Consider the following 13,348-nt stretch of genomic DNA (forward strand, 5'->3'; position numbering starts at 1 on the left):
GGGATATTACCTCGCAACTTTTGTTCAGTGCATCTCAACTTTGTGCAAGTATAGCTCTCTGAAATGGAATTGTATAGTGTTTGCACATTTTTTTTCCAGCTACAATGAAACGTACATCATCTTGCATAATTTACTTGTCTCTGGTGGTTAAATTTGCATATCTGAATGAGTAAGTATATATCTTAAGCTCTTGCTAGATGTAAAATAATCTCATGAGTGGAGAAGAGCTCTTTTACCTCAGAAGTCAGAGGAGTCTATATTTCACAGCAACCCATGATCAAACAAGCTAATTCAGATGCTGGAAAGTGCTTTTGCTTAGCTGTGTGGAAGAACCATTGACTGCATACAACCAACAAGTGTATGGTGCTACAGGAGATGCATTGAAAACCCCTTATAGGAATGAATGACAACCCCAAATACAAGTGACCATGTGCAACTATGAATAGGTATAAATACACACTTCAACTGGCCAGATTTTCTGCTATATAATTCAGTCACAATTGCTGTATTTCTCCTCCAAATTTACACCACATAATCAGCTGCTTGAATGGACCCACACTAGAGAAATATAATTCAGTATTTGGTGGGGAAAGAAAGAACTTGGCCTCTGTGCAATTCTATCAAGATGTTGTATCATGCCCACTCTTTTTATTACTGCTCAGGTACTACTCAGGACCTCAGACTTAGAAGAGTCTTCCAGACTTTCCCGCGCAGGGATATCAAGGTCTGAATATGCAATATGTTCTCTGTGCTCAGTCTCTTTGTAAGACATATCTGAGGAAACTTGGCGGGGGCGGGGGGTGGGCTTTTGTTGTCAGGTGCTGGGAAACATAAAGATGGTGAAATAACTGGTAAAAAGTTGTCCACTGAAAGCCATTACTTTTTCCCACATCTAATGAAGAAGCAAGAGATTGCTAAAAAGCTTTCAAGCTTAATGGGTTTTCAAATACAGGAATAATTATTTTTAAATCATAGAAGGAAGGATACGCTGATTTCAGTCCTCGTCTCATTATTTCCCTTTGACAAAGCATCATATATTTATTGATGATTTCTGGAAGTTACCATATTTCCAATGTAGCATATTGTAAGTCTGAGAATTTCTAATAACACCATAGTAACTTAGTAGTAAAAATTATTAATCATTATGTATTAAAAGTATATCTCTTCATAAAGTCTCAAAAAGGAGTTTTTTGTCTGGTTAATGAAATAAAATTTGATCTCTCCTCTTTAAGGATATGCTTGTAAATTTCCTGTCCCTGTCTATGATATTATTATATATAGCACTCTGGTTGCTTAAAAACTTAAGTTGTAATTGTAACTATGATTTTTAACTCACAATAGTATATGTAAAAATTCTAAATTTTTCAAGATATAATTAAATATAAAAATCATTAAGATACACTTTGTTTTATGCAAAAGTGTTACTTTTCTGAAAATAAAGCAAATAAATAAGAGGTTATATAATTTCTGAGTAAAATAATAGTTTACTATCTTTCTCTTACTTTTCCTCACTCCTGCCCCAAGATAGTACTTTAAAAAGCATTTATTGGTTAATAAGCAAGTACTGACCACTGTTGGTAAAATTAACCAGCTGTAAATATTTAAAATATCTCTGTGGATAAAGAAATAATGTCAAAGACTAATATTTGCTTTATGCTGTATTTGTTCTTTCCAACTTTTAATAATATTGAATTATTCCTGAAAGTATAGTACAGTTTTGCTTTATCATCCTGAAGAAAATGTTTTCGGTGTAATGAGAGTTGTTGATTAAAAATTTATTATGGTCAATTATTTGATACATATTTATGATTGTTTAAGTATGTGGAAGCACTTACTAATCTTTGTGATATCATATTCATGAAGAGATAGTTGCGTGTTAGTTACTTGAATGAATACACATACATTAAGGAAATACCTTCCTTTGAAATTATTTCTCTCTTTTACTCCTTTTCTGCTTCTAACCACTTTACAAGAATCTTCTTGTTTACGGTTGTTTAGGACACATATGCAAAAGAAAATCTGTATTTGAACATTCTTAATGTAGGCCTTAGGAAGTTAAAGCTAAAAACTCACATTGTGAAAATTTATCTTTTTGTTGGTGTCTGTGTACGTATACTTTCAAACTCTTTTATCTGAGATGTTCTAGAAAGGAATCAAATGTAATCATGGTCATGTTAATGCTGATAATAAAATACGTGGATTACAAACCTTTCCCATTTCTTTTAACCTTGTAGGAATAATAATAGCTCCTACTCACCATTTCTGTCCAGCTGTGTGTGAACTTAGCTTCAGTCTTCATACTCCTACCCCAGCATCTTTTTCATACAACAAGTATGGACCTGTTTACCTTACCCTTTTTCTACAACACAGAAAACCTGGCCTGGACATTTATTCATACATCCCCCAAATCTATATTTACAGAAATGTTCTGGGTTAAGTCTAAAAAATTAATTTTTACCTCTGAGAATGGAAGCTTCTCTTAATGGTGTTCCATTATCTCTTAGCTTTTAGAACTTATCCCTTTCTTTTTCTTGGGTGTTTTGGGAAGTAATGTAGGTCGGTGGTAGGGTGGGGTTGGAAATCTCATATCACTTTGTGCCTATATTAATAACAAATGATCGCCAAATATCTTACAGTGAAATTAAAGATGAAACTGCAAATATCCATGAAAACAAAAATTTGTAAAAGAGATAAAAGAACGCAACTACTTCCTATAAACAATGTTTTTGCCTATTGAAGACTTACAGGAGAGTACTTGATGTTTAGTGCTAATTGCAGTAGCATTTTATACAACTGTTCTGCCAAGTAAAAAAATCAGACCTCTCCTCTCACAATTATACAACTTTGGTTTTTCACTATCACCTGTGTAAGCAGGTACCTGTTTTTACTGATTTAGGATAAAATTATATTTCCTATGGAAATTTTAATGAGAACTCATACTTTTTGATGTAACAAAATAGGTATTAATTACTACAATTAAATTGAACATAAATATGTCCATCTGCTTTAATATCCTTAACATTACTTAAATACTGTGACAAGCAAAAAAGGTTGTTGTTGTTGTTCTTTAATTTTAACCCTAGATTTTAACAGCCCTGCCAAAATTAAACTTCTAAAAAAAAACTCAACTGTAGGCATTTTGCAACTTTTTTCTAAATTTAAATAGTTGAAGTGTCAAGCTTCTGCTTTAAGCAGAAGTTATAGTAAAAAGTCCTAAATACCTATCGACTTTTAACTATCATTTGGACCTGGTGTTTATGCATACTAAACTATTGCGTTTGCACCTTACTCATTTTAAAGATGTAGCAATTTAAACGCACATTGGAATCTTTTCATAGAAGCCTAATTATGTTCCTTGCTTTTAAAACAGCAAACTGGTAGTATATGCATTACTGGTTTATGTGGGAAAGTAGTTGACAAATGATTTCTTATATAAATGCATGTTTTAAATAGCCTGGAACTCTTTTTTTTTTTCCTGCCGTGTACTTTTGCAAATAAAATCAAGCAATTGTTTTTTATCAATTTGCTTTTCATTAACAATTTCTTTGTCATATACACCTAGTCCTATGGCTTTTTTCTGTCTTTTTTATTTATCATTTTTATTTTGTATGGATGTTTTCTTTTACATTGTTTTTGTTTGTTCGCTTTCATTTATGGGTTCTATACCAAAAATTGCTATTAATAAACTAGTGACCTAGACAGTATTTTATAGAGTGAGAAGCTAAGCTTACCTTTTTTGTCACCTATATCACTCTGTAGATGTCTCATTGATCTTTAAAAATAACTTTTAAGTTTTCTCATAGATTATATTCAGAAAAATTATTTCTTAGCTTCAATTCCATACAAGATGTGTAATATTTTTTAATATTTTAATTTTGTGTGTTGCATTTTCTTCTAAAGACAAATGTATATTTTATCTATTTGTATTTCAAATTTTAGGATCCAGTATTTAGAACATGCACGATAAAAGTTAGACCGTTTTTAAGATCCGTCCCTAATATAGACTAAATGTGCTAACCTTCGATTACCAGCAAAAAAGAGAAAATTTTTAAGCACTCATTACAGGTTTAATTACAATTTCGGATGGGTTTTCGGACTCCATTCTGGCCATTCCACTTTAGCCATTCAGGCCATGCTGCCTGTATTGTGTATTCAGCAGTTGCTATTAGACGTCTTCACAGTGACTGATTCTGCTGGGCTTGCTGACACCCGCTTCATGCATGGCCTGCTGTGCTGGGTGGAATATTTTTTCTGAGCTGCCTGGAACATTAAAGACATCTTGGCCATGTCAGTCTGTATACAGTGTGTGTGTATGTGTGTGTGTGTTCATGTGAGTATGCATTCCTGAGCAAATCATTATTAAATAAATGATTATGTGGTATAATTTTATATACATGTAAAATTTAAAATTTGAATAACAATGGGTTTAAATTTTATTACTGCGTATATTTTTAATAATTTTAGTTCAGTCAGCATTAGCAAGTTTCCTTTAGCTTTTATTGTCTGTGGTTATTGACACTAGGGGGCACTGCTTATCCTCAATTGCATCTTTCTTCAGGAAATGAGTAAAAATACTCAGCTGATTTCTGTGCTCCTACTTTAATTAACAATTGAATTTAGAGAACTCTAGGCTATTTAATTCTTTGTTATTTTGGTTTTATTTCTAATGCCTATATGTAGTGCTAACAAAGAGGGTGGAGCTATTGGTTCTCACAAACAAATACAGTATCCAGTGCCCCATACAGTAACTTTTTTTTCCCCATTGGAAATGTCATTCTTGGCAAAACCAGAAGGGCAAGTTTGCCCAGTGATGAGGTTTAGATCCCTTGCCAGCTGTGCTTCTAGCCAGCAAGTGTGATGAACAGCTTTAGAAATCAAGTGAGAGAAAGCATTCAAGAGTTAGTATGATTCATTTGGATAAAGGTCAAGAGAAAGATAAGCAAAGCATAAGAATGAAGAGCACAAATAGCAAGAATTTATACTTTTTTGCTTATAGAATTTCACTGATCCCATTTGTAATTTTTAAGCACGTACTTAGTTCAAAAATGACCTACAGTTCTTCTAAAGTATTTTAAAGACTGTAGCTAATCTTGTATTTTAGCTGGTCCCTTAAAATGAGTAGAGAAAAGTGGATTTGCAACTATGCATAACTATGTTTATAGATTAGAACTGTGGGTACTAGTTGATAATCAGATGACAACACTAACTAAACTTTGTCAATTAGCAGTTATCATTTGATTTTCTTAAAAATTTAAAGATTTGTTCTATTCATTTTTTAGAATCTTAATGTATATTCTAAACCTAAATACTCATGTTTCACACTGAAGAACTACCTGTAACCTCTAAGGACATTAATGAGTTTGTTCTATTTTTAAAATAAAACTCTCTCCCCTCCTTCCTCCTGCTGTCTCCCTCTCCAAAGGTGGAAAGCAATCAGTGGCCTATAGAATAAAGAAAACTCCTTTTCTCTGTTCTCCTAATTAATCAGATCCATGAGAGAACTGGTAAAATTTCATACTCTTCTCCTCTATAGTTGTAGCCAGCCATACATTATATATAAGAAAACATGCAGTTAGATCATGCTCTGGTTTTATTAGCTAAAGATACTGATTTTTAACATGAATAATTAGAAATAAAGTATTTTTACAGATTTTAAGGTTTTTGTGGCATACATTTTACATCCAGACCAAAAAGGTACAAAAATATTGCTAGTATAGTGAAGCTTGGTCTGAACACCAGTAATAACCTGAGCGTAAACAGATGGGCAGTTTTAAATAAAATCTGTAAAACACCTTTGCTTTGTGGCACTCCATATCGGGTTCTACTACATGGGTATTATAACGAGAAATTATTTAAAATCTTTCAAATAGTACTGGATATATGCATTATCATCATTGATTTTTTTCCTTTTCTAATTTTCCAAGGTGATTTCTTGATGTTTATTGAACAACATATGCTTTTAAATATATTGAGTGACTAGTTTGATAAGATTTCTTGGGGGAAAAACTTTCAAAGTTAATACACAGTTCGTAGAGAAATATTATCTGTTATTTTTCTTACAGGTATTTTTCTCATTATTCCTGTGTAACATCATAAAAGCATTAGCTAATTTAGCCTCATCTCTCATCTTCAGTAATAGATTTGTCACTTACTAAAAATAGGCACCACCTAGTTAGATCTTACCAGTTCATAAACAAAACACTGATTAGTCAGTATGGGGCAGCTTTTGTTATATTCACCATTTTATAATTTGAAATGTTATTTTCCTAGTACTCACCATCAACAAGCAATCAGATGCCAGCCCATTTATAATAGGTTTTTCTCCTCCTAGCAGGACGTTGCTTTTGGCTATAAAAAGTTAATTTCAGATCCTGATATACTTGCATTAATTTTTGAGACAGTGGCTCGGTGTAGTACAGCAAAGAATAACGTGAACATCACACCACTGTGCTGTAGCTAATCGTTTATTACCTCAAGCCAGAGAAGCAATGTTAATGTGAAGGCCGCAGTATGTCTATGGAAAAGATGGAAACCAACAGAAAGGTCTTAGTGATGGCTTCCTAAAGGTCTTGAAAGAGGGGAACAAGAAGAAAGAGAAACAATAGCGACACTATCAGAAGGGATACATTTTAATACTTACAGTCCTGGACATCTTTGGAATTTTTTTTTATGATTACAACAAATTATTATCTTGAATAACAGACTCCATCTTCTCTCCAAACATCTTTGCTTCAGAATGGGAAAGCTCATGGTAATGTTATCTTTTCAGAACCATAAGTGTTCTCTAAAAAACATATGACTGAGATGTTCATCAGCTGGGATGTTTGCTGTGATTCACCAATAAATTTGAATAATTTGACATAATTTCTGACAAAGATGAATGTTTCCACATTCATTTCCATAGTAAGGCAGTATCTACATGAAGAAACCAGTTTGACTGACTTTACCTGCCATATTGACCAGAAAAAGAACAAAACAACAGCCATTTAGTCCACAGAATTAAAGCAGTTTATGTATACAAACTACCGTGATGGCCTGTCACCCCCAAAACTTGCGTAAGCATATGTCACTGTGGAGCCTATAGTATTACAAGGAAGCATAGCACTAGGACACATCGCCAAGGGCCTCATGGCACACGTGCTTTTAGGCAGTGCAGAGTGGCATAGAATAAAGAAGACGCATTATCATTTGTGGAATTTTGAGTTCTAGCTGGGACAATCCCATGTCTATTGGAACTTGGCCTACATCTAAGTCTTTTCATCTTTTTCTCATCTGTACAGAAAGGAATGAGGTAATTTCTAATGTCCCTAACAACTTTCCATTCTTTTCTTCAATATTATAGGTAGAACCATGTCAGCATTAATTAATATTTATGGGTTTCTGTAAACTGTGATGCTACTTGTAGTCATTCTTTTCTATGAAAGACCATAAGAGCTATAACTGCAATGCATTCCTGACTGTTCAAATGTGTGTTTTAAGGCATTAGGGTCTAACTCATCCACTCCCACAGGCCATTAAAAAGTAGCGTCAATATCAAATTAACATCTAGAAACATTTAATTCAAGTACTGGAAAATTTAGCAATGAGTTTATTGTTTTTTCTGTGTGAGGAGGAAAATGACTAATAGATCATAGTACGTGCTGGTGGTTGTGTAGGAAGAGACAGACGTAGGGAAGCTTTGCTTTTCCTGACAACTTAGTGACAGAAAGTAGTATGGTAGATTTCATCATGACACCCACAGTGAGAAATGGCAGGTTGGGTTCTTGTGAAAGGGGGTTAGGATCAGAACTATGGAAATTCAACATTTGTTCCTCATGCCTATGCATTGTCTTCTTTTGTGCTCTGTCTGTGACAGTATCTTCCCCCCCCCACCCCCGTCTTGTTACACTCCTGATTATGATAACCTTCCCTACAAGGAGTCACTGTTTCTTTTTCACTGAAGATTTCTTCTTTTTAACTTCTCTTGAATGTCATTCACAGGCCTCCCTTCAGACACGTTGTTTTGTTGATATTTGACCTCCATTCTTTCATACGTATATGTCTGGAAGGACAGCGTAGAAGCTATCTACCGACTGACCACTTCCCTTTCTCCTTATCTCTGCAATAAAGTTTTTCTGAAAGCACCTCTCTTGTTTGCCCATTTCCGCACCATGTCTGTTTCACTTATAATCTCATTACATGAAACCTATGTGTAATTCTGTTTCGTGTATTGTGTTTTATATTATTCACACTCAGGAAAATAGTGTAAGAATTTCAGTCTGCAGTGCTGTTAGTCTGTCACCTCATGCACTACTCTAAAAATTCAAAAATGTAAATGAAGTAATTAACCTGATATGAAACAGTGACATATAATTGAATTTCTAAATTAGTGAACTCCTGACTCCTTTTTATATCTTTGCGATTTTATAGGATTTCGTATTGGCTAAACTGGCTACTTAACAAAAGGTGTGATGTAACAAAAATTCTGCTTCCTACTATAGTAAACACTGATGCTTGCTAAACATCAGGTACTGTGCTGAGTATATTTATTTTAGATTTCTTGCTGTTTGAATTATTTTATACTCATGTAACGGAGACAATATTTAATGATAGTGGAATATAGACCCTAAATCACTGACTCAACTAGTGGAATCCCTCCCAAAGAAGTGGTAATGAACAGACACATGAAGGAAAGTGGAATTTTAAAAAATAGCCCAGAGAATAATTCTCCTTCATTCACACACCAGCCCTTCCTCGGTATAAATTTTTCACTGCCATCTTGCATCAGAGCTGTCATCAGATGTCTACATGATCAGTTTCAGAGCTCTCCTCCTCCTGTTAGTGATCTGAAGTGCTACTCCGGCACTGTCCGTTACAGTGGATATTGATAGAGGACACTTGGTGTATAGCGACTGTTGTTTACAGTTCACTAGTATATGAACCCAGAAGTGCTCTTTTACTATATATGGTACAGGTGTATGTGCTCTATCCGTGAAATGAAGATATAGCCGTATACGTAGAGATAAATAGCTACATTCATTCCAACCCCATCTTTTCTTCCACTTAATGTTTATATGGTTTTGTGTGGTAAATACAATCCTAAAAAGTCCTATCTCAAGTGAATCTATTTCAAACCATTTATTCAAGCAGACTTACTTTATCACTTCAGAAACGTGAGATGTGCTTTCGTAAGAAAAATGACTCCAACATGTAATCAGAATCATATCTTAAAATCCCAACTTAAAGAATTGTCCTCTATTTGTTGGTCAGTAGAGTGTGCATTTAAATAGCCCTCCTAAGTAGTTAGTTGAATAGAAATTTCTTCCAGCAACAGTATTCACTTGCATGTTTAAGGAGGCACACAGCTCCAAGTACCTAGCATAAGCTCCCAGGTAGAAAAGCCATCTGGAGATTCTTGTTCAAATATTTTCAAACAATGTAGGAAGTCTGTGACTTATATTAATGATGTCACTTTCCCCTTAAAAATGGGTATCAATCTCTTCCCAATGTTTTGTAACTCTAATAACCCCCAGTTGATTAACACATCCTGTTTTAAGAACATTTAAGTGGTCCTGCTTTCCTGTATCAATGGGTCAATGCCTACCCTGGAATCTAAAAGTAAGAGCCCCCCTCCGATTTATGCCACACATTTTTGCGTAAACCTGAGCCCTGCATTTGGAGAAATACAATCAAATGAAAATTACCCTCAATTTCTAGAAGCAAAAAATTTAGAAACATCCCAGGACACAGAGTAACTAAGATCTGGAAAAGAATCAAAATCTTTAATGTCTTTATTCAGTCCCCAAATTTATATAACACAGTCTTTATTTTCTTTATATCATAGAGGCTGGGATTTGAAAAGCCAACCCAACTTCTTTTACAGTGAAACCTCTCTGTTGATGTTTACCCTTCCTTTTCCCCTACCAACACCACCAGGTTTGAGTTTATCATGGCAGACACTAAGTGACTATTGCATACTTTATTTAAAGCTTGGGATTATTTGCATTCAGATTTGAAGTCACAGGATACCTTGCTTTATGTGACATACATATTTCATTTGAAATCCAGGAAATCAAATCATTCCCAGTGGCTTTCTAAGATAATTTTTGATTTTTGTGATTTTTATTTCTTTATACTTTTTAATAGTCAGTGTGTCTCCATATTTTGACTTTGTGTTTTTCCCTTACAATCTTTCGTTGGGGAATAATACAAAATTTGACAGGGTAGATAATATGGTATTAGATTATGAGAGATCTAAAATCCAAGAGAAATTTACTTGATCTCAGAGATATTAATGAGTTAAATCATAATGCAATCTTGAGTACACAATCTTGAGTACTACGATAGAGTGCCAGGCAGATTGGAAGGACGATTTAGATTTGAATGGACAATAGACTAATGCTTAATTTCAGTTATGGCCTGTGGTGGACATTGTAATACACTACCCAGTTGCTCCTTCAATAAAGGATTTGTTGCCCCAACTCTTGGGAGTGCTTTCAGCAGACAGCTTTCAGCTGTCAGCCCCTTCAGGGATTGCCTTGGCTTCTGTGGGGGCCCATATTCAAAGACAGAACAGTATGGGAGATTAAAGGCCAAGCCATCTGGGCCCAGCTTGGAATGACTCTGAAGGGTCATGCAAGTCCAGAGCTTCCCTTGAGTTGTGCAAGATTGTCCTTGGACCTCCATCTCACCTTGACTTCTCTCTCTGCCCATTCCTGCTTTGTTTCCCAACCACTCCCACCCCATGCCCCCACCGCCTTCCTCAGATGTTGATCATAAGAGCACTCCTTTGTGAACATCCCGAATGCTTAATTCCATTTCAGAGTCTGTTTCCTTGGGAACCCAACCTACGATATGGTCTGTTTCTAAATACACCAAACCGGACATCACTCTAACTTGTTAGCCATCACTTTACCTGATCTATTCCATTTCTGTAAATAGCACCTCCATTCATTCCACAAATAGTTTCTGAGCACCTATGATATGTCAGTCATTGTTCAGGGAATGGTGATATGTTGCCGCCCTGGCAAATATGATCCTGCCCTCATGGAGCCTACATCTCAGTGGGAAGGAAAGACCATGAACAAATCATTACCAGTGTAACAAGTATTTCAAAAGTGAATATGTAAGGTATTATATCAGGATAGCTGTGATGTGAAGACATGGGATTTGGAGTTAAAAGGTCCAGCAGTGCCACTTAATGACTCTGTGAATATGGGCTAGTCACTTACTGTCTCTAAACAGCAAATTCCTCATCTAATAAACAGGTACATAATCCCTCAACCACTTAAAAAGAAATTGTTCTATCTAATGAAATCATCTATCTCTAAGTACTTGGAATATTAAAGGGCTCTGAGAACTTACCTGAACGCGCCTTGCATCCTAAATTGCGAGTTCTTCCCAAAGGTCAGAAATTATGTTTTCCTCAACTTTATAGTAATAGTGTTTTACCTAAAACAGTTGATAAATTAGAATGTCATTTTTCCTGTTTATGCCAGGTAACAGAGTATATAGCCCTCAAAATATATTGAAAACAATATAGGCAATTGGAACCTGAATTTTTTACAAAAATATTATTAAAGCTATAAAATAACTTGGAAAACTTCAGTAAAATTTCAAATATAGCAAACATCTATGTGGAAGTTCAAAGCAAAGGTTTCTCTTTTCCAGGTCTAGTGAGATATAATTGATGACTGAAAATTGTATATATTTAAGGTATACAACCTGATAACCTCGATATCTGTATGCATTGTGTCATATTCACCACAGCCAGGTCAGTCAACATACCCATCACCTCACACCTAACTAATGTAAAGGCTTTTAAGAAAAATTTGTGAAATAACACAATCTCCGATACTCTGGTTATCTCCTCTGTATCGTTGTGGCAGGAAATCTTAACCCTTTACCTTTCTCTTTCCCAGACCAAAATAAAATGGTATGCTTTAAAACTTAAGGGTATTAGCACTTTCCCAGCTGGATATGTATTCCTTGTCTCTGCCTGACCTAATGAAATCTTTTGCCACAAGTTTTTAAACCATTCAACGATTGACAAATTCTCTATATACGAAAATATTTCTAGTACTTACCAGTTAATAAGGGCTCAAAGTGATTTTTCAACTGTGAACATGCTTTCTACTTATTTGCATCTGAAACATCTCTGGGCACATAGTATATATAAGTTTTACTAAGTTTTCTCATTTTTCCATGTAAGACTATATATAGTCTCCCCACTTAAACATCTCCTTTGCAAGCCTGCCTTAGTTTTTTGGACTGGCAGTATTTAGTTCTCACTTACATTTTTACAGTGTATACAATTCATATATGTTTGTTGTAATTTTTATAGCTGTGTTTCAGAATGTCTCGCCTTCTTATGATTGATCTTACTACATAATAAAACATTTTAATCAAGTAAGTCACTTTGATGTATCCTTACACCGTTTTCTTAATATATGACCTCTTTTATTTTTTTCCTTATAATTAACTTGCTATTTTCTTGATTGATGAAGTTTTTCAGACTGTTGGCTTTTTTCTCTCATTATATATTTTTATAAATATATATTTATATATATTTTCCAGTTTTTATAAATATATATATTTATATATATTTTCCAGTTCTCAGATCGTCAATCGTTTAATATTTGTTTTTTTCTTTCTTTTCTTTTTCGTTTAAACCTTCCTTACATATGCTATTTTGTCGCTGAAGAAGCCTGCACGTGGCAGCATAGTCCAGGCAGGAAAGGAAAAGGAAGTTATTACTGCTCTCTTCTGGCCGCCTGCAATAGTAAATCATAACTTGCCATTCCCTAACTGGTGGCTGGAGACTTATCTTCATAAATACATGTGACCCAAGAAGTTTCAGTTTACATACCCTGTCCCTTGGGGTTCTTGCCTGTGGAGAGCCTTTTCCTTCCTGAAATTAGACAAAGGTTGTAAGAATTGAAGCTCGGGCTTCAAAGCACAGGAAAAGAGAATGTTGTCTTATCCTGTTGCTCCAGTGGAGCTCCAGCTGGCCATGTTTATCTACCCCGGGTGTGAAGCTGCGTGTCCATCTGTGAGGGGCTCAGCACAGTGCTTAGGCTTGCCCTTAAATTTTGAACTTAGGAACTTCTGGAGGTATTTCTTGTTCGTTTTCCTACATGGTTATTTTTATAGTGACAGCTATTTAGCTTTTGGGTGTACGCTTAAATTGTTAAGCATTGAAACTTTGTAAGATTTACCTGTTTGCTAGAGTAACGTTTAACTTCTGTTATATATACAGTGACCATATAATTTACCACCCAAACCAGAACACTTTTAACAGTGAAAAGAGACACTATTAATTATTATGCCAGGTCCATAGTGATAAACCAGGAATGTCCTGGGCTAACTA

The 13,348-nt window shown here is 34.9% G+C and overlaps 1 protein-coding gene across 4 annotated transcripts in view; it reads left to right on the forward strand.

The window, feature by feature from the left end:
- Positions 1-13,348, forward strand: part of FAM172A (family with sequence similarity 172 member A) — a 419,583-nt gene that overhangs the window by 252,599 nt on the left and 153,636 nt on the right. Inside the window, exon 8 of one of the 4 annotated variants that reach the window (XM_040622092.1) lies at positions 663-782. The exons of the other annotated variants lie outside the window; for them this stretch is intronic. Within the exon in view, the coding sequence (XP_040478026.1) occupies positions 663-767 (105 nt within the window). The 3' untranslated portion in view covers positions 768-782. Of the gene's footprint in view, positions 1-662; positions 783-13,348 lie in introns of those variants that run through there. 4 annotated transcript variants of the gene reach the window in all.

The sequence above is a fragment of the Ursus maritimus genome, unplaced genomic scaffold (genome assembly GCF_017311325.1).
Source record: "Ursus maritimus isolate PB19 unplaced genomic scaffold, ASM1731132v1 scaffold_5, whole genome shotgun sequence".
NCBI lineage: Eukaryota > Metazoa > Chordata > Mammalia > Carnivora > Ursidae > Ursus > Ursus maritimus.